Source organism: Dryas octopetala, chromosome 5 (genome assembly GCF_963921425.1).
Source record: "Dryas octopetala chromosome 5, drDryOcto1.1, whole genome shotgun sequence".
NCBI classification, from domain to species: Eukaryota; Viridiplantae; Streptophyta; class Magnoliopsida; order Rosales; family Rosaceae; genus Dryas; species Dryas octopetala.
This window is the reverse complement of record NC_141370.1, coordinates 9,928,964-9,953,924: the sequence shown is the minus strand read 5'-3', so window position 1 is coordinate 9,953,924 and position 24,961 is coordinate 9,928,964. Positions and strand designations below refer to the sequence as shown.

The 24,961-nt window shown below is 34.8% G+C and overlaps 2 protein-coding genes, 1 non-coding gene and 1 pseudogene across 3 annotated transcripts; 2 read left to right on the top strand and 2 right to left on the bottom strand.

The window, feature by feature from the left end:
• The first annotated feature begins 8,490 nt into the window (after positions 1 to 8,490).
• LOC147284133 (uncharacterized) lies at positions 8,491 to 12,236 on the top strand (annotated as a pseudogene).
• A 712-nt stretch (positions 12,237 to 12,948) lies between these two features.
• LOC147284132 (ribosomal protein S5 domain protein) lies at positions 12,949 to 14,638 on the bottom strand. Its single transcript, XM_086243983.1, has 5 exons — positions 14,171 to 14,638; positions 13,980 to 14,095; positions 13,770 to 13,875; positions 13,510 to 13,563; positions 12,949 to 13,406 (listed from the first exon to the last, which is right to left on the bottom strand). The coding sequence occupies exons 1-5, from the start codon at positions 14,513 to 14,515 to the stop codon at positions 13,248 to 13,250; spliced, it is 780 nt and encodes a 259-aa protein (XP_086100109.1). The 5' UTR covers positions 14,516 to 14,638; the 3' UTR covers positions 12,949 to 13,247.
• Positions 14,639 to 14,726: 88 nt separating this feature from the next.
• UBP17 (ubiquitin-specific protease 17) lies at positions 14,727 to 21,086 on the bottom strand. The gene is made up of 12 exons (XM_086243981.1): positions 20,510 to 21,086; positions 19,843 to 19,964; positions 19,027 to 19,751; positions 18,845 to 18,933; positions 17,809 to 17,894; positions 17,501 to 17,663; positions 17,292 to 17,406; positions 16,992 to 17,149; positions 16,263 to 16,347; positions 15,960 to 16,172; positions 15,529 to 15,590; positions 14,727 to 15,449 (listed from the first exon to the last, which is right to left on the bottom strand). Exons 1-12 carry the CDS (start codon positions 20,794 to 20,796, stop codon positions 14,885 to 14,887), a joined length of 2,670 nt encoding a protein of 889 aa, XP_086100107.1. The 5' UTR covers positions 20,797 to 21,086; the 3' UTR covers positions 14,727 to 14,884.
• Positions 21,087 to 24,625: 3,539 nt separating this feature from the next.
• Positions 24,626 to 24,707, top strand: TRNAS-GCU (transfer RNA serine (anticodon GCU)). The gene has a single exon. It is a non-coding gene; the product is annotated as a tRNA-Ser (tRNA).
• Positions 24,708 to 24,961: the final 254 nt, after the last annotated feature.

The window sequence follows — 24,961 nt, the reverse complement described above, 5'->3', positions numbered from 1 at the left end:
TCTTTACATCGCTACATGGTGTAATCAATTCAACTTGTAAAGATATTATTAGATAGTATATTTATATTAGTATGATATAGTATTAATAACATTCACTCATATTATGATATGTTGAATTAATTACGATGACGGTGTATCAGTTACACAAAATAATATAATACTTCTGCCCAGAATTCTTGATCATAGGTACGATCGAAGGATAAATGTTGCTTATATAACATGCATATATACCTACATACCGTGGGATACATATTCTCTTGTTAGACAATTATGAATAGGGAATTCTGTGAAGATGTAGTGCTGGTTGCTTATATTGGTCACTTATATCTCCATAATCCATTCCTTACACTATCTACATTTTTATTTGACTAATTTTTTGGCTTGAATACATATTTGTGACTGTCGTTCTCATTTGCAGTTGCATAAAAACACAATGTTCAAATTGCCCTCACAGTATAATTAATTGTTAGACATTTTTGTTAGTGGAAGTACTGAATTTGCAGTTATTATTCTTCTTTTTTCTTGTTAATATATTTATCTATATGTTTGATACATTTACAGAAGTATCTATGTGCTTACATATGTATTGTATTGTTTGATGTTTGCAAGAATGGCCAATAGAGCACATGGAAATGAACTCATAGGAAGAAGAGCCATGATTTTTCTCAAACACAAAATTTTAGAGAACATATATATATAGTGCTGCGACGAACTAAAAAGCGAAAGGCTGCTGATCTTGCACTTCCTCCTTTGACATATAATGTTTATCTTGAGGCTAGGGGTGTGATTTGGATTGGAAAATCCGAATCCGACCGATTTCTATCCGAAAATTTTTAATTTTATTCCGAATCCGAAATTGCCGAATCCGAAAATGCCGAAATCCGAAAATTCTAAAAAAATTGGATTGGAATTGGAATGTTTATGTAAATTCCGAAGACATTCCGATCCGAATTTTGATCCAAAAAATTCCGAAATGTTCCGAAAACATTCCGATCCAATATTTCCAAAATTATGCCAATTTATTCCATATTATATATTTTATCATTTATTTAGTATGATACATATAACATATATTTTAAAAAAGATGACTAATACTATTAATATAAACATATGTACATTATAAATATATGTGTATCATAATAACATAAATGGTAAGTTGGTAACACAAACATCCACATTTTTCCGTACATGTAATTACTATTTTTTTTTATTAGGGAGAGGAATTGAAGATATGAAGCAATTCTACAGTTATTCCAACTGGAATATCCCACCAATTGTAATTACTAATTACTAAATATTTAAACTTATTATTTTCAAAATTTCAAACATGATATATATATATGAGTAACATGTATCTACTAATGACATTTATTCTAACAATGTTGGATGAGCTCCAAAGATTAATCCCCCACCTCTAAGATATGTGCTATTAAGCCTATTATACATACATAGTGACATTTATTTCTCTTATATATTATGTATGTTATAATATATAATATATACCATTAAACATACACAATATATATTATACATAATTTATTTTTTAACATACATAATCTAGCAATGAAAAACTTGCTAAATTGCATCTTTTTTTTTTTTTCCTTCTTTTCTAGATTTTTTTTATGGTAATGGTATGAGATGGTATAGTTCTAAATGTTATTTAAATTAATATTTTGAATTTTCTTTTTAAATTGGACATATATTTTAATTACATTTTAATATAAATATTGAAATGCATCATAATCTATTGTCTTTTAATTTTTGTTTGTTTGTTAATTTCATCATTATTCTAAAAAAAAATCCAAACATGTTCTAAAAAATATAATGAAAATGTGAAAATTCCGATTTTTTATTCGAAAATTTCAAATGTTTATCCGAAAGTTCCGAAAATGTTATATTCCGAAAAATTTCAAAAATTTCGAGAAATCCAAAAATTTCAAATCGGAATGAGATGTTGAAATTCCGATTTTTTGAAATGAAAATTGGAACATAAATTTCATTCCAAAATTTTTTGGATTGGAATTGAAACACTCTATTTCCGATCCGATCCGGCCGAAACACACCCCTACTTGAGGCTAATGGCCATTTATAGCTGTTAAATTTGCCTACTAAATTAGTTAATTTGATTGTTCTGTAACATGCTTTCGTATGTCATTTGATTCATCATATATATATATATATATATATATCACTGTTTTTTTATTCTTCCAACCTTGCTCTACTGATCCTAGTGTGCACATTGTCTTTCTCGACTTGTTCATATGTTTTTTATTCACTGCTGTACGTGCGTATGGCTCTAGAGGGAAGAAATCGGATTCATGGTTGGAGGCGACGACTCTGCAAAAGGAATCGTTTTCAGCCACTTCACATTTTTCACTGAGCAGATTATACCCAAGATTAAATTACCCAAGATTATACCCAAGATTAATCGTTTTCAGCCATTACATTTTTGAGATGTAAATCATTGCAGCTGCCAAGTATATATATATATATATATATATATATATATATACAAGAATGCTCTAAAACTAACTAGTTAGTAAGTTAATATAAAACTAACTACTATGTTGGGCCTACTGCACAATGTAATTTCAAAATCTAAACCGTTTATTTTTAGGCCATGCTTTAAAGATCATTTATGTAAAAAAATTTCAAAATCGGAAGTCATTTAGTCATTTGATTATAATAACAACTATTTCTATGCTTTTATCGAAAATACTGATCGTCTATTTATTTGATCTCAATTAAATGATTACATGATTTTCGATTTAGTTGATTTTTTTGTAATGATGATCTTTAAAGTATGGCCTAAATAATTGATAGTTCAGATTATGAGATTAGTGATGTGGTGGGCCCAAAAGCATGGTTAGCTTCGTATTAACTGGCTAGCTTTACCTCTATATATATATATATATATATATATATATAAAGAAGATTTTGGAAGGCCTTAATTTTCTAAATTAGGAAAATGCAAGCAACTCTTATGAGGGACTGTGAGTCTGTGAGCAACCCATTTATAAGAGCTTTAGATTAATCTAATGAGAACTATTTTTATTAATAGTAAATTAGGGATACCCCCACCAAACTCATGTTTTTCCCATTAAAAACCAAGCCTTTTTATTTTCATAGGTGTTACCCATTGACTAGGTGTCAACTCACCTACTTTTCATATATAAATTTTCATGTCAGCATTTTTAAAAATCTAGATTTAGTAAATCCCTTTTATGCCCTTAAACTCATTTCTCACATTTTTTTCTTTGTTTTAATTAGTGGCTGTTTTTACTCCTTACATTATGCTTTTAATATTGATGATCATTGATTGGACGTTTTCTCACAAAAAGTCTAGGTAAATTGTTTATTTGTCAATGCTTACCAAAAACATTTGTGTATTTCTACGTAGTTATATAATTGAGATCAACACTTAAGTCCTTAATACTTTTGTATGGCCTTGTATGAGAAATGTAAGTAGTTAAATTGATACAAACAAATTTAATTGCAATTCAAAATAGGTAAGTAAATTGGTCATTAAGAAAAAAAAAATGTTAATTGATGATTCTAAAAGAAATGTAGGTGATTTGATGGATTTTTTTTTTTTTTTAAGTAGGTATATTGATCATTCTAAAATAAGTAGGTTAATTGATGATTCTAAAAGAAATGTAGGTGATTTGATGATTTTTTTTTTTTTTTTTTTTTTAAGTAGGTATATTGATCATTCTAAAATAAGTAGGTAAATTGATCATTCTAAAAAAAATGGAGGTCCATTGATCATTCTAAAAAAATATGCTTCTTTTTTTTTCATGTGAAATATCTACTTTTTTTTTTTCACGTGTTTTGTTAGTTTTTTAAATAATTTTGAAACCTTCATGTACCTACAAATTTTAAAGAGAGATTTTGAATTAATTGGAAGTAGACTATCTATACCAAAATCCAAATTTAGATGTTTGTTTGTAATCGATTAGGATTATATTAGGAGATAATTAGATTTAGGTCCTTTATAAAAACAGTTTTTATATGGAGATCGGGAGTGTTTTAAAATTTAGAAAAAAATCTTTTTAATTCATAATAATTTAGAAAAAAATCCTTTTAATTTATAATAAAGTCTTTTTAGTTTATAAGAAAATCTTTTTAATTTATAATAAAGTTCTTCCCCAATTTAAAGGGCATTTCTCTCCTAGGGTGTAGAGTGGGCTTTGTAGAGGCTGCATGTTAGGTTTTGGCTTATTTACACCATTGCCCCCTGTAAAATACACTTTTTTTCACTTTGCCCCCTGAAACTTAAATCCTCTCAGTTTTCCACCTGAACTTCACAAAGTTATTGCAAAAGACCCTATGCCATTAACTCTGTCAATTTTTCCGTTAAAATAGCTGACGTGACACCTATATAGCATGAGTGAGACCCTTTTTTAGTTATGTAAAATCCATGTGGACAAAAAAAATAATTTTTAAACTAAAAATAATAAGATCCATGTCAATTTTTTATAATTTTGCTTGTCTACATGGATCTTACATAACTAAAAAAGGGTCTCACTCATGCCATATAGGTGCCATGTCAGCTATTTTAACGAAAAAATTGACATAATTAACGGCATAGGGTCTTTTGCAACAACTTTGTGAAGTTCAGGTGGCAAACTGAGAGGATTTAAGTTTCAGGGGGCAAAGTGAAAAAAAGTGTATCTTACAGGGGGCAATGGTGTGAATAAGCCTTTTGGCTTTAACTCCAAGATTTTGGGTATAAGAAAATCATTTTAATTTATAATAAAGTTCTTCCCCAATTTAAAGGGCATTTCCCTCCTAGGGTGTAGAGTGGGCTTTGTAGAGGCTGCATGTTAGGTTTTAACTCCGAGATTTTGGGCGGAGTCCAAAATCTTAGAGTTAAAACCTAACATAAAGCCGTCAAAGAAGAAAAATAAAAAGATTTAATTAAAAATCCTAAATCACTACCGATCTTAGTCAAAGAAATGCTCAAAAAATGAACTGAACTCTAAATCTCCCTTATATTTATTGCCTTGTATAATTGGGATCAATTGAATCCCTAAAATTTGGATTACAGTTATTGCTTTGTAATATTAATGAGAATGGTAGGTTTTGTAATTAGAGAGCGCATTTAAGGTGTATTTTAATGTTAGGTGGCTAGAAATTTTGAATATGGGTCTCATCCACTAACTAAAAGATCAATGGGTTGCAAGCTTTAAAAAAATATTTGGAGGGGTTGAAATCCAATTAACCCTTTTATTAACTTATTATGAAGCTATTTTATAGGAGGGACTGTGAAAAACCCTTTTATAAAGCCCAATAATGTATATAGTGTAATAGTAATAATAATGTCCAAAATCCTGCTGATAGCTATTCCAATAGTAGAAAAGAACAGAATTAATCTAGATAATAATTAATAAGAAGACTTAGAGTCCAGTCTATTTTATGAATTTTTCTTAAACTAAGACCAGTAGTGATTTAGGGTTTTTAATTAAGTCCTTTTATTTTTCTTCTTTGACGGCTTTATGTTAGGTTTTAACTCTAAGATTTTGGGCTCCGCCCAAAATCTCGGAGTTAAAACCTAACATGCAGGCTCTACAAAGCCCACTCTACACCTTAGGAGGGGAAATACTCTTCAAATCAGGGAAGGACTTTATTATGAATTAAAATGATTTTCTTATAAATTTTAAAACACCTCCGATTTTTTTAATCTAAAAACTGTTTTTCTAAATGACCTAAGTCAAATTATCTCTAATTAATATTTTAAAAATATAAAAGAACACAATTAATCCAGATAATAATACTTGGCCAAAAAAAAAATCCAGATATTAACATATTAATGTTCCAACAAACACAATATATGACGACAGTAATCAGTTTCCAATAGACATCAAATTCAGAGAAGCACTTCAGTACCTAATTCAAATTCCATAATTAATATTATCAGTACCTCTAAAGAGTTTTTAAAAAGGGGTTGTACTAGTAGTCATGACTAATTAAGTGTTCCAACACATTAAACTGACAAGCAAATTAAGCAACTTCATGGCCAGATTAGGTAATCAATCTTCATTAATTCAGTTTATCCTCCTCATATATCCTCATCAGATTCATCCACATCCTCAGCCTCATCAGATTCATCGTTGTCCACAGCCTCATCGGATTCATTCTCATCTTCATCCTCATCATCATCTTTGATCTCCAGATCCGACTCATTGACTTCTTGCTCACCATATCGAAGTTCAGGCCTTCGCAAATTATATTCATATATATAAAGATATTCAGTTAATAACTTTCTTATTAGTAGCTAAAAATATGTGAAGCTAGAAATAATTAGTCATTGTTAATTTGCATCTTCAATCACGTACTGTTTTTCAATCTTTTATATATAAAGTCAAACGGAAATTTCGAAACTTTCTCACCCAAATGATCAATTAAACACCTAACTATGATCTAAAGCACGTACAACATTCAAAATGTACGTAAGCACTAATTTATAATTTATCCACGTGTACTTAATTTACACCTTATTTTTTTCTTTTTGGTTTAATGCATGTTTTCGATCTGTTGTGAGCATGGGATTGCATCTAGCTATCTAGTAAAAATGCATGTTCCTTTATGATCAATAGTACAAATTAAACAACAGTATAACATTATCTATATATATATATATATTAATTTAAAGAGTATGCAGATTAATTATTAATTAGAAGATATCTATATATATATATATATATCTATATAATAGCTAGACTAAAAGAAAAAAGTATAAGATGCAAAACAAAGCTCTTACCATGGTCTCTTCTGAGGATAAACCCACTTCCCGTTCAGCCAACCAATATGAACCCTCAAATCTGGTATGTCAACCCAGACACTGTCTCCCCTAGGACTTAGCACATGAAATTGTTCAGGGCGGTTAAGGCTTTTATCTTCTAAGCGTCCGGCGACTATTTGTCCAGTGCAATAGCACTTGGTGTTGTCATTAAAAAAATCAACCCACATATCAATATATATCGTAGTATTCTCGTACGTACCCTTGGAGCCCGAGGCCTCAGAATTTGTTCAGCTGCTCGTCCAGTTCAATTGTCACCGTACCTAATCGTGTAGCCAAACATATTTTTATGTGGATGTGGATGTATCTCTTCAACTCTTGCTAGCCTATAGGTCTGAAGTTTTTCTACAAACAGGCACTCCTCAACCTCTTGTCCAATATGAAATAATGCCATGGTTAAGTTAGAATTAATATGGAGAATGTTAATTTGAAGTATTAATTGGAACTGAATTAGTGAGAGTGTTAAGCCTTCATGTCCCTTTTGAATAAATATATATATAGGAGAAAGAAATGTGTGACTGTGTGAGCCTCTTAGACATACAAGAGTTGCATGACCCTGTTCAATAACATGAGAAAGAGTTTTTTGTGATCCTGTTGTACAACAGTACAAGTACAGTTACATACATATGGTCCTTCAAGTTCAAGTTATATATATATATATATATATATATCTATCATTAATTTCCTTGGCTTAATTAATTTGTAGCACCTATGTATATTGGGCCATGCAATATATCAAACATGATAAATGGACGTGCTACAATATTGTATACATTTGTATATATCTTAATCTTTTGCTTGTATGCCGTATATATCTTTTTCCTTGTGTTTCAACAATGTTCTACATATAAATTCCTTTTATATATGAAGTGATGCTATTTAAAGGAGCTTATTTAGTTGGTGAAGGAGTATGGTCGAATGGTCAAATGGATTCTATATATAGCAGTAGTTAGTAGTTACTCATCTCTACAAGCAACTTTTCGTGTCTGACAACTCACAAGAAAAAAGAAAAAAAGAAGAAGCAAACTTTGCATGACAGTCAAACTGGTCCTCGATACAAATTGGGTTTGTGAGCTCGTTCATGTCTATTGTGAAAATAGGCAATATCTATGCTGCTGATGGGTTAGTGGGCTGTGGTCTTTCTTTAAATTTGGGCTTCACTTTTCTTGACCCTCCTCTTCCTTGCTGTGAGCACCTTCACCTAGAAGGTCAATTGTGCTCTTGAGGCTCCATTTAGTTGTGGTATAAATTCAATTTAGACACATAACTATATAAGTTATTTCAACGGGTTCCATGAACTTTCAAATATTTCAAATATACACCCAATCTATTATCTAAATTGAAAAATGAATTTATATCCATTGATTCGTTGAGAGATCAGTTAAATGACAGTTTGGCTTTTGCTGACCGGGATTACTTGGCGATGTGGCGCTATCTCAGTAAACATTTTCCGCCAAATGAGCGACACAGACCCACAATTTAATAATAATAGAGAGAGAGGGAGTTTGTGGGCCCGTGTCAGGGGTTAGGTGGACCCGTGTCGCTCATTTCCCGCCAAATGAACGACACCGGTCCACCTTACCCCTGACACCAGTCCACAAACTCATCATCTTTTTCTTGCTCGTTGAATACAAGTGAGGGATTTATATTCGAATTTGGGGAAAAACGTGATGTTTTTAGGAGACTAAATGGTCAGGAAAGCGTTCGACGAGTGGGAAAGAGGTGATGGGTGTGTGGGCCAAGTGGACATGTGTTGCTCATTTGACGGGAAATGTATGTTGAGTTGGTGCCACGTCGCCAATTAATCTTCGTTAGTAAAAGCCAAGCTGACATTTAACTGATCTCTCAATAAATTGATGGAATGAATTTTTCAATTTACATAATAAATCAAGTGTATATTTGAAATATTTGAAAGTTCGTGGACCCTGTTGAAATAGCATATATAGTTATGTGTCTAAATTGAATTTATGTCTTTAGTTGTTTACTAGCTAGTTTGTATATATAGTAAATTAAATAGAAACCTTTCAAATATAATTATTATAATTATAATTGTCAATTGCTTAAAATCTGACATTTTTTTAATTAATATTAATTTTTTTTATTTATTAAAAGAATCTTGAATAGAACAACATTATCACATGTATGATACGACTACTCGGACCATGCAATATATCAAACATGACATCCCAATTGCCATGCATATCAATTCCTTAATTATGACATCTTTACCCCAAGAATAAGCTAGCATGCATGCTTCTCGTACCATTTGGGTTAGTATCAATTTTGGACTAGAAGCTGCATGCGTACACGTACATATATTATGCGTTTACAGGAGGAGAAACTGGATTGGTTAAATTGTAAATATGGTTGACATGATAAAACATTGTAGGAAGATCGAGTATGTTGATGAGAGAAAAATTCGGAGTTTTTTTTTTTTTTTTTTTTTTTTTTTTTTTTTGCACTTTTACTATAGAGCTTTGTGATGTGTCGAATAGTGCATGTCTAAACTGGATTGAGTTTAATTACAAGTAATTATATGCTCGAGCATGCTCAGGACTCGAAGAAAATGGTGATTGTTTATTCACCCCAACAATTATAATGTAATGTTATAAGGAAGTTAAACAAAAGCAAGAGGAATCCGAAAGCCACAGTTGTGTGTAAAGAAGATCGATCAAGAAAGATGAACCGTAATGTTAAGCGGGAGAAGGGTTGTCAGATAAAGAAACATGCATAATTCCAAAGAGCTCACCAGGCCGAAGAATTATTTTTAAAAAAGTCGTCGTCTTTTCTCCTCCGGAAGGCTCAACAAGAGCAATTGTCTGTCTCTCGAGCTTTCATAATTGATAATTCACATATTCAATATACTGTTTGTGCATGATTGTGGCTAGACTCTAAAGTCTAAACTATTAAACCTCAAAGCATCAAACCACAGATTTATCGAAAGATAAATTTTCATTCATCTTAAAAAGTTTCTAGGGAGGCATCAAGGGATGGATTAACATATCACTACCCAATTAACTGATCATAAACAGGTAAACAAGGAGTTAATTTGATGCTTGCTTTGCTCTTCTACAATTTATATAGGCATAAATTCAATTTAGACACATGACTATATATGTTATTTCAATGGGGTCCACGAACTTTCAAATATTTCAAATATACACCTGATTTATTATGTAAATTGAAAAATAAAATTTCGTCCATCAATTTATTGAAAGATCAGTTAAATGTCAGTTTGGCTTTTGCTAACGGGGATTAATTGGCGATGTGACACCAACTCAACATACATTTCTCGCCAAATGAGCAACACATGTCCACTTGACACGGGCCCACACACACCCATCACCTCTTTCCCGCTCGTCGAATGCTCTCCTGCCATTTAGTCTCCAAAAAACATCACGTTTTCCCCCAAATTCGAATATAAATCTCTCACTTGTGTTCAACAAGCGAGAAATAGATGATGAGTTTGTAGACCCGTGTCAGGGGTTAGGTGGACCTGTGTCGCTCATTTGGCGGGAAATGAGCGACACAGGTCCACCTAACCCCTGACACGGGCCCACAAACTCTCTCTCTCTCTCTATTATTATTAAATTGTGCCAAATGAGCGACACAGGTCCACCTAACCCCTGACACGGGCCCACAAACTCTCTCTATCTCTATTATTATTAAATTGTGGGCCCATGTCGCTCATTTGGCGGGAAATGTTTGCTGAGATAGAGCGCTACGTCGCCAAGTAATCCCGATCAGCAAAAACCAAGCTGTCATTTAATTGATCTCTCAACGAATCAATGGACAAAAATTCATTTTTCAATTTAGATAATAGATCGGGTGTATATTTTAAATATTTTAAAGTTCATGGACTCCGTTGAAATAGCTTATATAGTTATGTGTCTAAATTGAATTTATGTCATTTATATATATTCAACATCTCTGTTTTAACAAGGCTGTAAAGTGAGCTTTAAAATATCACTATTTAAATATATTCAATTTAGTCTCATTTTAACATTCTTTGCCCAAAAAAAGGTCTCATTTTAACATTCTAATAAAAATATTTACAATAATTTAATTTTTGAAATAATTAAATCCATACATTTTTGAAATACCACTTTTGAGTTGAAATTTAAGTTACACTTTCTGCTATTGAATTATGGAGAGTTAATTACACTTACACCCCTGAGATTTATCATCTTTTCACATACATCCTTTGGAGTTTCAATAATTACACATACACCCCCTGAAGTTTTAAAACTGTTGCATATAACCTCCTACAAGAGAAAAAATAAATAAATAAAAAAGAAAATATTTGTATTCAGGTTGGACCTTACACCTTGAATAATTTTATTAGGCTATTTAATCCCTTAGCATGTTTTTTTGCATAATTTCTCATCATTTTCGTCTCACTTTAAGAAGTTATATGTAATAGTTTTAAAACCTCAGGGGGTGTATGTGTAATTATTGAAACCTCATGAGGTGTATGTGAAAAGACGATAAACCTCAAGGGGTGTAAGTATAATTACCTCAATTATGGACAATACTTGACTTTTTATAAAAGAAAAAAACAAAGAATTAGCTCCATAAAGATGGTCCCATCGTCTTCCTCACTCACCCTCTATACCCCCTTCTCTCCAAGGGCTCCCCACCATCTCTCAGTCGAAAAGTTTAATATCACCAAATTTGCAAGGATCCAATGGCACAATCTTTCTTGTGATCGAAGACTAAAAGCAAGGAATCATACATTAACCTCTGGATTCACGGCCAAAGAAATACATTAACCTCTGGATTGTTTCTTTCAAATTTCAAGTCAAGCATTACCAATCGGTAAGACAGAGCAAAAAACACACTAGCCTTGGAGCTTTGTGCATCCCAATTCCCAGAATCGGCTTTTAGCTATGATTATAGCACTACCACTTGGCATTGATAAGAGCCTTGCAGCTCGCCACCTATTGGATACAACACCAGCTCCACCACCAGCACTAACATTGCCTCCAACACCATCCCTACCAAAGCCAATTTTACCTCCATTACCATCAACACCACCACTACCTTAGGCCAGTTTGCCACCACTGCCCTCTGCCCCATTGCCAACATTGCCGACTACCCCATCTCTGCTGAAAACCAATTTGCCGCCACTACCCTCAACCCCATTGCCAACATTACCGACTACCCCATCTCTGCCAAAGTCCAGTTTGCCACCGCTGCCCTCAGCCCCATTGCTAAAGCTACCAACTACCCAAACCATGCCAAGGTTCACATTGCTGCCATTGCCAAGCATGCCATCTTTTCCAAGTCAACCATTGCCAACCATACCAACAACCCAAAAGGCACTCCCTTCATTGCCAACCATCCCAGCTACAATTCCTTCAATCCCTACCGTTCCATCAACCATGCCACCATCCCTTTCCTCTCCCCACCCCCATCAACCACAAGCCCGTGAGATCCCATGGTTGGCACCAACAACATTTTCATACTTAGTAATTAAATCAGACTGTAAAGCCTTGGCTTAATGCTTATTTGAAGTTTTCCAGTGTTTCAGGAGGCTCGAGTTATTTCAAATATATGTTTCAAGTATTGTGAGGTTTCGTTTGTATGGATTATAGTCATTTAAATAGTCATGGGGTATTATTAAATGTATGTTATTGTTGAAACATTTATTATCATGGTGATATTTCTAGTATCTCAAGTACAGTTGTGTTTCCATAGTTCGTGTTGAAGCCCCCCCAAACCTTTTCTTTTTTTCTGTTTTAAATTATGCAAGATTCACCAATGACAAAGGAACAAAGTAATCCAGAAAAAAAAAAAAAAAAAAAGCTTTCAAGAGCTTACATTATAAGACCCACTGAAATCAGCAGATAAGCCATTCAAAGAAGTAGCATAATAGTCACATTCTTACTCAAAATATAAAAGCCTTCAATCATGAGACTTGACCAACGTAGTAAGCATCTAATTAGACCAAGAAGCAAAACATAAACAAAATGCCAAAAAATTTGACAAACAGCAATTCTGAAATGGAATCAATCTCTGGACTAAACAGCTATGGATATTCACTTGGACACGATTTCTGATACAAGAAGAACCCAATGTATTTGACAGCATAAAAGAACAGCTCAGCAGTCAGCACTAAATATTTAAACTTGCACCCAAGTCCATAAAATAAGCAATGGAGAGTATATTTCTTTTCATACAAGTGAAGACTGTTCCATATACAACACATTAGGTGCACAAGCACCTTTCAAGAACAAGTTAATAGTGAATTCCAAATAAATTTAATTAATAAATTTCCCCAAATGAGCCACAGAAGTTCTAGTAATTTTTCAGCATATTGGTCTTACCGGTTGCAAATGGTTGCTTCCAAGCAGGGCAAATGAAAAATGTATGTACCAGTCATCCAGTCTCAAAATGGTTCATCATGAAATGTGTATACAAACAGGAAATAGCCAAGACAGTTTCAGCGCTTATAGAACACTAATTCTCGGCTACAATTGCTTTTGATAGCATCTTCCAATTTCTCAATATGGTCAAAATCAACTTGGAATGTAACCATGGTGATACCATCTTTACCAGTCTCATAATCTTGCTTGATGTCTTCAGCTTGAAAAGATTGTAGCTGTAACATCATAACAAAACATATGAACACACTAATAAATTTGACCATGCCAAAGCAAAAGAGAGGGTTATTGACGTGCATCAGATTTCTGAAACCAGCTCACCTGATGGTAAAGAGCGCCCAAAAGATCAAATGGAACTTCCACACCCATTCTTAACTACAGAGAAAAATAGATAACATGATATATTTCAATATATTAAGAATACAAAAAATGAAAGTTACGAGTTCCAATTCCATATACATTTGATGATACTAAAAGAATCCAACTAGGAATGGACCAAAATAGAGAAGTTGTCTCCTCTTGCTTTCTTACATAGGACAACTTGGACACCCCAGTTGGAATAAAAGCAAGAAAGTTAATACCTTTGATTTTACAAGACAAGTTGGGGCATTTCTCAAGCATTCTGAGGCAACTCCTCCATAAGCCCTGACTAGTCCTCCAGTCCCTAATTTAATACCTCCAAAATACCTAACAGCAAATGCAAAAGGCAATAACCAAAGAACAGAGACCAGTGTGCATATTGTTTGAAAACAAATTCGTCCAACAATGGAAATAAATAAATAAATATTTACCTGATGACGACCACCATAACTCTATCAATTCCTGAAGATTCAATAGCAGAATGAATGGGTTTCCCAGCTGTTCCCGATGGTTCACCATCGTCATTAGACCGGTATTGATCTCCAACCTGAGAGTTGGTCATTGCATGAATCAATTACCAATTAACAATTAATTACGAAGCAACCCAAGCAACAAACCAAACCTTGTACGCCCAGCAATTGTGAGTAGCGCGTTGATCTCGGACCTGGGACAGGAAGGAGAGAGCGGATTGTTCGTCGGGGATGGGGCCGGCGATGGCGATAAATTTGCTCTTCTTGATCTCTTTCTCGAATCTCACTCTCTCTTTGATGCTCGTGTACGCGCCGCCACCCTTGTTGCTACTGCTGCTGGTGGCGGCGGTGGTGAACATGGTGGCTTTGTTGCCTCCCGCGGTGGTGGCTATGCCTAAAATTGAGACCCAGATACGAATATTACGATGATGCTTAATTAGCACCACCTTCCGATACTGCAGGTAGTGGAAATTAGACGTCGCTATTGCTACTGGCATTTCATTTGCCTTCACCGCTTTCTGCTTATGATTTATTCTTTATTCTTTCTGCTAGTAGAAAATTCTTTTAAACTACTTTATCAATGGAAATTTCTCTATTTTTTTATACACCACATAGGTAATTGAGGAAAATGAAGTGTTGATAAATAACAAGATCAGAGAGAGAGAAAAACGTGCCCCAAAAAAATGATTGATTTCTTTTTATTATGTCGGTATCAGTAAATACCTTAAATGAGCTCATCCTATTCCTACTTACATCTCAACTCAAACCTCAATAAAATATTTGAGCTGATCATTCTCCGAAGGGGTTAGCCCCATACAAATTGCCCCTGCTCAATTCTCTACTGCTACTTCTACTACAACTATCAATCAATCCGAGGTTGACTTTCTACGATGTCTACTTCTGTCACTACACAAAATTGTGGAGTTTCCTCCCCCTTCCCAATCCTCTTTATGGGCTTTTGTATCTACATACATGCTCGGAAACAATGAAGAACCAATCACGTCCGATGAACGCCTATATTGGCTGTACCAATTGGGTCCCACTTCACCAAATATGTAATCGGAGAAGTCTTCATTGCTGGAAGAGTCCTTGGTGCTCACAGTGCTACAAGAACTTGCATCTGAGGAGCTGAAAATGGATGAACTCTCACTTGCTGAATCCATAGCAGGAATCCTATGCATCAAATGGAATCTCCAATCATCTGGATCTTGATCTAATGATTGATTGCTGATGGGACCATCAAAGCTCATCCGGTGCCGGTTACTGGACTTCTGTTGTGCTGCAGAAGAATTCATGGTTGGAACCATGGTGTTAGATCTCAACTTGGATTTGGAAGGGCTGGAAGGAACTGCTTCAAAGTTCCCTCTCTTGAATTTCCCACCATGAGCGATGGCATTACTTCCTAATAAGGCTGGGGGCCGTGGAGAGCGCCTAGAAACATCAAATCATAAGGTATTTATGCCAAAACAATAGAAGACAATTAGTAAACAGGGATCCACAAACATGTTACCTTGCATAAAGAAGCATGTATGCCCCTTCAGATAAGACCCTCTTTAATTCCACTGGTTCAACCTATAAGAGCATATGTGCCGCCAATCAGTTCCCCAAATCATAAAAACAAATAGAATAAAAAAGACAAAATCAATAACCATCATTCTTCAATTTTTTCTAGAATCAGGTCTAGAACTTCAACAGAAGTTCACGCACATGGATACATGCAAAATTCATTAGCAAGTTTCTTGCCTTTCACCAGCCAAAGATTGGAGATGAGCAAAATAGCAGTCAACAATATATTATAATCAACTTCATTCAAAGACATAACAATAAAAATGCCTCTTCTAACCAGGGATTTGAGCAGTGTGACAGTTCTACCCACAAAACAACAATATAACATCAAGCCCCAACTAAGACGGAAATATTAGAAATGAACAAAGGACATACTGAGCTGTCGTTAATCTTGAACCAATCCCCCTGATTATTCTTTACATAGCATACATAATGGCCGGAATACGCAGCATTCCTAATATCCAAGTGAACAACCACAGCATAAAGACTGTACAAAGGGCATTTATCACTTGTTTCACCCATATATGGTGACATGTCGAGAACCTCTGGGAACCGTATTGACTTATTCAGCTTCTCAAAGTTACGAGACTGCAGTCATAGATGGTATAGAGCAAACATTAATATTCAAAAAAAAATATGAAAGCACAGTTCAAAAGTGATACAAAAGGAATTAATTACCTGAAATCGCTTTAACACAATTGTAAGAATATTTGGTGCCTCCAGAATTGTTAATGTCTTTCTGGCTTTCTCATAAGATTTACACCTTTACAAAAGTTGGGAAAAAACATACATAAATGAATTAGAATGATAGAAAAAGAAGACTTAAGAACCATGTGAAAGAATACTTCATATATACATAACATACTGGATGTAAAACTTTGTCAGGCCACCTAAGAAGATGGGTCAAATTGCCCAACCAAAATCAGGGAAAAAAATTAATTTGGAACTAGCAGTGAGGTAGGTGAGCAGTCTTGGATCAAATTGCACTTACGATCTCCACTATTTACATATTTACATGGTTCATCAGCTATAATCAGGGCACACAGAGTGCCATACAATGCAAGAGTCATAATCATTTTCCAACCAATGTTAAGGCCTATTGACAAGCACTATTTTGTTGTTAAGTCATAATCAACAAAAGAGCATTGAACAGAATGTTAAGCAAAGACAGATCATCGGGTTCAGGTAACACCCCCCCTCCCCTCTCTTTCTCAGTCCCCAACCTAGAGAGTTGACATCCTCATAAGAATAAAGGAAACTGTGCTTAAAAAGACCACTGGAAAACATGATCTTGGTGTTGGGCATTTAAATAAGATGTAAAGGCAACAAAAGGGGATACAAGAGTTTCATCCCTCAACTGAACAAATATATAAACAAATATTTATATGCTGGAGCAAATGAACCAACCTGCTACAATGGTACCTATTATCTCCATCCAAAGTTTCAGTAGCTGTAAATTGTGCAAGAGCCTCTTCAAGAGTTCCAATTTCCCCACCAATTTCAACAGTAAGATCCATCATCCGCTCACATCGCTCAGATTTTCCAAGGCACTTCACGCACTTTATCTGAGAATGCCAACCATGACATCCCAAAAACATACCATTATTTTTTTGACCAACATCAGAATGTTGTACTTTTGCAAAGGAACAATGAATACTATACCCAAAAAAATTTAAACCTTGATACAACATCAAAAGAAGAAACAACCTTAGATCGAAGGTAGCCTCCAAAGGTCATGCCTACTAGAGTTGTTTCTTCTGCCAAAGGACCAATAGCTCCAGCTTCCTTGAGGCAAACAGATTGCATGGTATCAACAGCATACCTGCCATCTTAGTAACTGATCATGTGATACATATTTGAAAAGAAAAAATGGATCTTATAAGAAAATTCATCCAGTTGAGTTTTAACTGGCTCACCTCAAAAATTCATGAGCATCTTCTTCCCTCCCATGACCAAGATGACTTCCAATTTTATGTATTTTAGATAGTATCTTGAAGGGCGACAGTAACGACTTCCCTTCCCTTGCCTTCAGAAGCAGAATTTCAAACTCACAGATAAAACACCAGTCCCTCTTTCGACCTGGCAAAGGTATGAATTGTCAATTAAAAAATCATCAAGCACATGGTCCTACTAATTGAATTGGTTGTATATATTAATTATAGCTATAGGGTATATATATATATATATATATATATGTATGTAAAAGTTATGAAGAGAAACTTGCATGCTCTGGAGTGGAGCCCTTGAAGAAGATACGAAGTAAGAGGCCGAGTAAATGCTAAACACTGGAGTACCGCATTAGCATAACAGCTGAGAAATCCAAAGAAAAAATTAATATTAGAAAAAGCATTCTATGAACTTTTGAAAGGAGAAATAAACACTTTTTAACCAAAAAAGGAAGCTTTTGTTGTATTCATTACACACATGTAACTTAAGAAAATGACATAAGAAAATCAGCAATATAAAGAAAGTATAAATCTGCCACTAGTAACAATTGAAAGCACATGTGATCAGAAGCTTAAATGTAACTCTAACTTACCATTTTTGCAACTTGAGCAAGAAATTAGTTCTTACTCCTCTTTTAGTACAGATTATTTCACTTTTATAAAATGTATGGATAAAGCTAATGCATATGGCTTCAGATCAATTGTCATATTCACAACTTATGATGAAGCATATTCCCAACTCAGCATAACACTAAACGCACAGATGGAAAAACCTACCCAACGAGCACCTTCATATAGAATCTCTCTTACATCATACTCAAGAGGTAGTATAATGAGTCCCTCCAACAATATTAAAATGATTCAAACAAAAAATTTTAATAAAAAATAAAGGAAAAAAGTAGATAAAAGATAGTTAAAATGCCCAAAGAGACCATAGTCAGGGCAATAAAAGCAGGCTGCAATTCGTCATGATATACTGCAGATACATGGCCCAGGTTCACTATGATTTCTTTTATTATTTTAATTATTAAATGCTTTGATGTGTCGGAGGTATGCAGCGATGGCAAAGTGTAATACCCAAAGAAAAGAGAAGACCCCACAATGACATACCATGAGAAAGAATTGTACAAAAGGTATTGAACTAAAAAATAATGTGAATCATTCTAGCCCCCTTGCATGAGAAGAATCTAAAAATCTTCAAAAAAACCATATAGAAGGATTTACAGAAGCTAAAACTGGTTACACTTTAGAGCATGCAAATGATTTTTTTCTATATGTTAATAAGTTTTGTGCCAAAAGAACTCTCTACATCACCTGTTCCCACAATTTACAAGGCCAAATGGACAAAGTTCCACATCGTTGCAGGAGTACAGTTTCACGAACAGTTCATATGGAAAAATTACCTGTCAATACAGTATAAAATCAAAATCAGTATCAACCTGATAACAGAGAAAATAATTAGGTAAAGGAAAAAAAAATACTAATTTGAAAATAACCTTGTATTTTCCACCAATCTCATTTCCATGTCCTGGGAGAATTGATTTCAGCTGTTTTGAGGATTTAAACTGCTGCACAACTTTCCTCACAGATGTTTTCAGTCCATTACAAGCATTTTGCGGCAAGCTTGGGATACTACCAATTTTTGCAGGCAATGCATGATAACCTTCAATTTTTTCAGATCTGGAACTGGAATCCAGATGCCCTCCAGTGGTTGAAGATGGCTGATCACCAGAATCACTATGTGACAAAGATCCGTCTTCTTTACACTCATCTTCCCCGTCATTAGATGATGAGCTCTTGGACTTAGAGGCATCAGTAACTAACTTTTCTGTTGAAGTAGCTCTTCTAGTCGGCTTCTTACTGCCAGAATTTGCAGACTGAGCATCACCAGATATGTTTGGCTTGGCTTTGGGAAATTTTGATGTAAATTCAACCTCTTTATCAGTATGACTTGATTTTTTCTTAATTGACTTATTCACACGTGATATGTTATCTTGACGATTCACCAACTTAGCACACTCTGAGAATGATGTCATATCCCGAAGCTGATCAGGGGCAATACCATCAGAAAGAGATTGCTGTGATCTGTCAACACTGCCATGCTTAAGGATCTCACTGGAAGAGCTTTTAACCCATGAATCAGCATCAGCACCAGATGAAGTGAAGCCATCCCATGATACAGTACTGGATGAGGTTAAATCAGTCTGTGATCCTTTTCCATCTACATAAGGGTTAATTCTATCATCATCATCAAACATGAATGAAGCTTCTTAAAACATTAGAGAATTGGCTAGTATCTCTAAAATAATTACCATGATGCAATACCACTTCCCCATCAGAATCACTCCTGTCTTGAAACTGCATGGTGTCAATCAAAAGCTGACATTCATCCTTGTGACCTTGTCTCCAATGAACAATTTGACACTTACCAGAACTACAAGCAAATATTCAAGCGAATACAATGGTTTAACATATGTATGCGCACATGTATAATCATCGAGGCAAAAATGAGTGCAACGGTACACATCCCAAGGTAGTTCAGAGTTCAAACATTTGAGCAAAGCATCACCGAAAGCCCAAAATGTGATCATCATAATTAAGGGGGGAAAAAGCAAAAAATGAAGTAGATTATATTTGGTGATGATATCTCCAAACCCAACACATCTCAAATCTTTCCCAAAGGACCCAGCAGTCCAGATCCAAATATCAAATAATGTAAAATTCCCATTTCTAGTGTTCCTCGACAATTTTGTTTATTCGGTTCCAAAACAGACAAACAAACAAAAAATCCCAAGGGCATAGTCTCAGGCAATTGAATTTCTATACACAAACATCACACTAGCTGAAACAATAGCAATCTCTCATTAACCAATGAAACACCAATTGGGCTATAAAAGAAAAATACTACAACCACAACTTTAAGCAGAACCCACATGCATAAAAACCAAGCTAGCAAAAATGATTAAGAGAATAACGAACCAATATCGGACAGCCTTGCATTTAGAGCAGCGCATGGTGGTACTGGAATAACAGACGGCACAACGGTACGGCCAGGACGACACCGGCATCACCGGAGTAGTAGTGTACAGAGCCGCCGTGGCCTGAAACTCGGCCGCGGCGGCCTCTTCGGAGGCCATAGCTACGAGCCTCATGATCTCCTCCTTCTTGACCATCGCATTCCTCCACTTGCGGCGAATTACGAGGAACGAGGCCAAAACGACGGTCAGCAACAGGCCCTGAAACCCTAGAATTCCGGGGACCAGCATTGGATGAAGATTCGATTCGGGTTTGTTTGTCTTATCCAGCGCCTAGGATCAGTCCAGAACACAGAAACCCTAGGATGGTTTTCTTGCTATACATAGAGATTCAGTGGCCGCGGCGGTGCCGGTGGCGGCGATGGCGGTCCTGGGCCGGCGGGGGTATGGAGAGGAAATGGGGGAAATTGGGAGGGATAGAAAGGGAATTTGAGTGGTGGCGGTGGTGGGAGTGTTGGTGATGCAATTGCAATCGAAGCATCTGGATGTGGATCGTGAGAGTGAGGTGGTGAGGAGAGAGAGAGAGAGAGAGAGAGAGAAGAGAGAGATGGAATGGAATATAAGCCCGATCCGGGTGTCGACGATTGGTTTTTTCAAATTGTCAGTGATTCTCCCTCTGTCTTGTCCCGGTTAAAGCGAATTTTACCGCGTGAATAATAATGGGGGCTTTTATTGTGCTTGTGATCTGGTCATCAATTTCAAATATTCTGCGTTATTATTACACATCATAACTTTCAAATATCTGGTCATAAATTTCTTTTTCTTTTTTTGACCAATTCTGGTCATAAATTTCAGATATTCTACTGGGAGTTATTACTTTTGTGTGGCATATAAGTTGTAACTTGTAAGTAATGGACCTAATGGTGCTAGTGAATATTTACTCTCACACCTCACATAAAGTTGCTCATCAACTATCTTTACTAAAAGATATCTAAGTGTTTATGTTTGACATTAATTTGATCCGGTTATTATTCGTGTTTAGTGAGTCGTGTCATATTTTTATTCGTATCAAACAATAGTTATCATAAACATGCTAATAGTTCAACCATATTATCATATTATCGTGTTATGTCAAAAATTGTCACATATACTTTTTAGCCTTACTTTTTACATATTTGATACTCATAAAGGGGATAACTTAAAATTCTTGCACCCCTTTGGATTTGTAATAAACATTGAGAATAAGAGTTATTCATTCTTAACTCCTTACGTAAACATTGGTATAACATTCTTAAATAACTTATTCTACAAACCAAAACAGGACCTATTCTTTTGCTTTAACTATGACACTAGTCTAACTCAAAGTTAGACTTGACAAAAGGATGCATGATCCTTTAACATGATTCGAAAACAACACGAAAATTTCAGTATTTGAAAAATATTTGGGCCTCAGAGCATGTGCAATAGTTAAAGATCAATGTCAATTCAATTCAAGCTTTATTGACCTCGTGTCAATAATTGAATTGACATGAAACAGTTTATTGCAATGGTTCAAGTCAATTACATAAGTCAATACTTATAAATTTTTTAATTACTTTTTGTATATTCTCTTACAAATTAAAATCTGTAAATATAATTATTTTAAAAATTATACCATTGAAAATGTCTCACTAAATCTTTCAAATGAGTCCAATATTTAATATTTTTAAATAATTTTAAATTAATACCCAAAAAAATATTAAATTTTGACCAAAAAAAATGGTAAGAGTGAAAATATGGGAAGAGTTTCGACCAATCAAAAGTTGCCAACAGTACACCACATGCATCTTATTTTTCAAGTGGGTTCAGCTTTTTTTGGCATTTATGAAGTCAATTTCAATTTGCATATCAATTTCTTGACTTTTAACACTCATGTTAATTTAATTTTTGACATTTTTAAAGAAAAAATGTCAATAAATTGAAATTGACATTGACATTGACACTCCATTGCACATGCTCAATCCATTTGGAATTTAGGCATTGATTGAATGTTTTTTCAGAAAATATTTGACCCATTCCAAACAAAGAATTGACCAAACTGAATTGATAATATCGGTTAAGCAAACTAGTCTGTTAGAGTGGTATGTGGTTCATCCAGTCCGTTACTCAACTTTGGACTAGGGGTGGCCAATGGGCCGGGTCAGGCTTTTTCGGGTTCGGGCTTGAATTATAGGAGCCCAATAGGGCTTTTGGGCCGGGCTTGGCTGCGCTTGGGGTTTAATACACAAGCCCAAGGCCCGTCCATCGAGCTTTGGCTTGCGGGCTTGGAGGGCCGAGCCGGGCTAGGCCTGAACGAGCAGGCCAGAATGGACCCAAAGCCTGTTTAGACACATATATATCTTCAATAAAAAAATATAGGATTTTAGCTATGTTGTGATTTGAACATGAACATGCTTCAACTCTCAACCAACTGAGCTAACTAGTTTATTTGTCAAGTTTGTGAATCATAACATATTTAATAGCTCTTTCGTTGTTTACTTCACTAAATTATTAATATGTTTATTAAGTTATTATATAATACTATTATGTTAGTAATAGTGTAAAACCATAAATAATAAACTTTTACAATTATATACAACATTACAACTATAATAAAACATAAATATACATATATTTTATTACATATTTTTATAAACAAACGATGCAATTGTGTTTTCAACGATCCGAACCGTTCAAATTTTAGTTCATCACTCAAACATAATTCGTGCAAAAAATGAGCTCAATCGGAGATGTAAAAGTGATATAACGGTGGTCAAATTAATAAACGATCGTGGTTTTCTAATGATGATCGAATGGATAAATGAATTTCGATTTGGCCGATTTTTTGTAAGGATGATCTTTGACTATGAACATAGAAAATGAACGGGTCAGATTATTGAAATCACGTTGTGGTTTTCATAATTATGGAACAACAAGGTTTCAACGGGAAAGTTATTAGAATTGTACTCTTTAAGTGTATTTATATGTAGAAGCTCACGTATCGATCGTGTTTTCAACGATCTGAACCGTTCAAACTTTAGTTCCCCTCTCAAAGAGAATCCTTGCAAAAAATTAGCTCAATCGGGATGTAAGAATGACATATCGGTGGTCGAATTAATAAATGATCGTGGTTTTTCTAATGATAATCGAACATTCGAACAGGTAGATGAATTCCTATTTGGCCGATTTTTTGTAAGGATGATCTTTGACTATCAACATATAAAATGAACGGTTTAGATCGTTGAATTAATAAACGATCATGATTTAATAACTTTAATTATAGTTGTATTATAAATGTTTATTATAATAACTTTAATAACTATAGTTGTAAATTTGTAATGTTGTATATAAGTTTACAAGTTTATTATTTATGGTATTACATAGTTTACACTATTACTATTTACTAACATTATATGATTATAGTATTATATAATAACTTAATAAACATATTAATAATTTATTAGAGTATACAAACGAAAAACCTATTAAATATGTTTTGATTCATCAATTAAACAAATAAACAAGTCAGTTTAGTTGGTTGAGAGTTGAAGTTTGTTCCATGAGGTCTCATGTTTGATTCACAATATAGCCAAAATCCTATATTTTTTTATTGAAGATATATTGTGTGTAAATGGGCTTTGGGCCGAGCTTAAGCGGGCCAGGCCGGCCCAAATTTCGGGCCAGATCGGGCTTCGAGCCCAATGGGCCGGGCGGGCTTCGGGCCTTGGACTTTTTGGTGACCCCTACTTTGGACTCTACATATTGTGTATAGCAGTTAACTGCCAGCCCTTGGGCCTTATTTAAGTCATGAATCACAACCAAATGGTCCCTTGCTCTTACAATTTGGGCCTTTTGGGCCGTGAAACCACTAAGGCCCTAGCCATGTGGACTAGTACTCACTCTAAAAGAGTACACAAACTTTATGATCAACGCATTACACCCAAAAGGAGTCCAAAACATCTTTTAAAACAAAAAACACGTTTAAAATAAACACCTTCTATCTTCACTAGTTTATGACTTTAATATGTTGCTCATTGTTACTTCGAATGAAGAAACAAAATTACATATAAAAGTGATTCTATCGCTGTTCTTAACAACAAGCGTCGCTTTGGCCGAGTGGTTAAGGCGTGTGCCTGCTAAGTACATGGGGTTTCCCCGCGAGAGTTCGAATCTCTCAGGCGACGTTCTATTTTTCCATTTTTTTTCTTTGGTTTTGTTTCTGGAAGCGCAGTCAACACCGTCCCCAAGTTCGACCTTCTCTGACTCTGCCTATATCTTTACGACCTCAACAGGCTCGACTGGGTCTTGAAGATGACTCGGTCTCAGTCAATCAGCCTTTCAAACCTTCCACTTTCTCCAACAGCTTCGGACACGTGTACAGCAGTTAGTTTTAGAGCAGCAAAAAGGCCAATTTTCTGGGTGGAATCCAGGTCAAGAA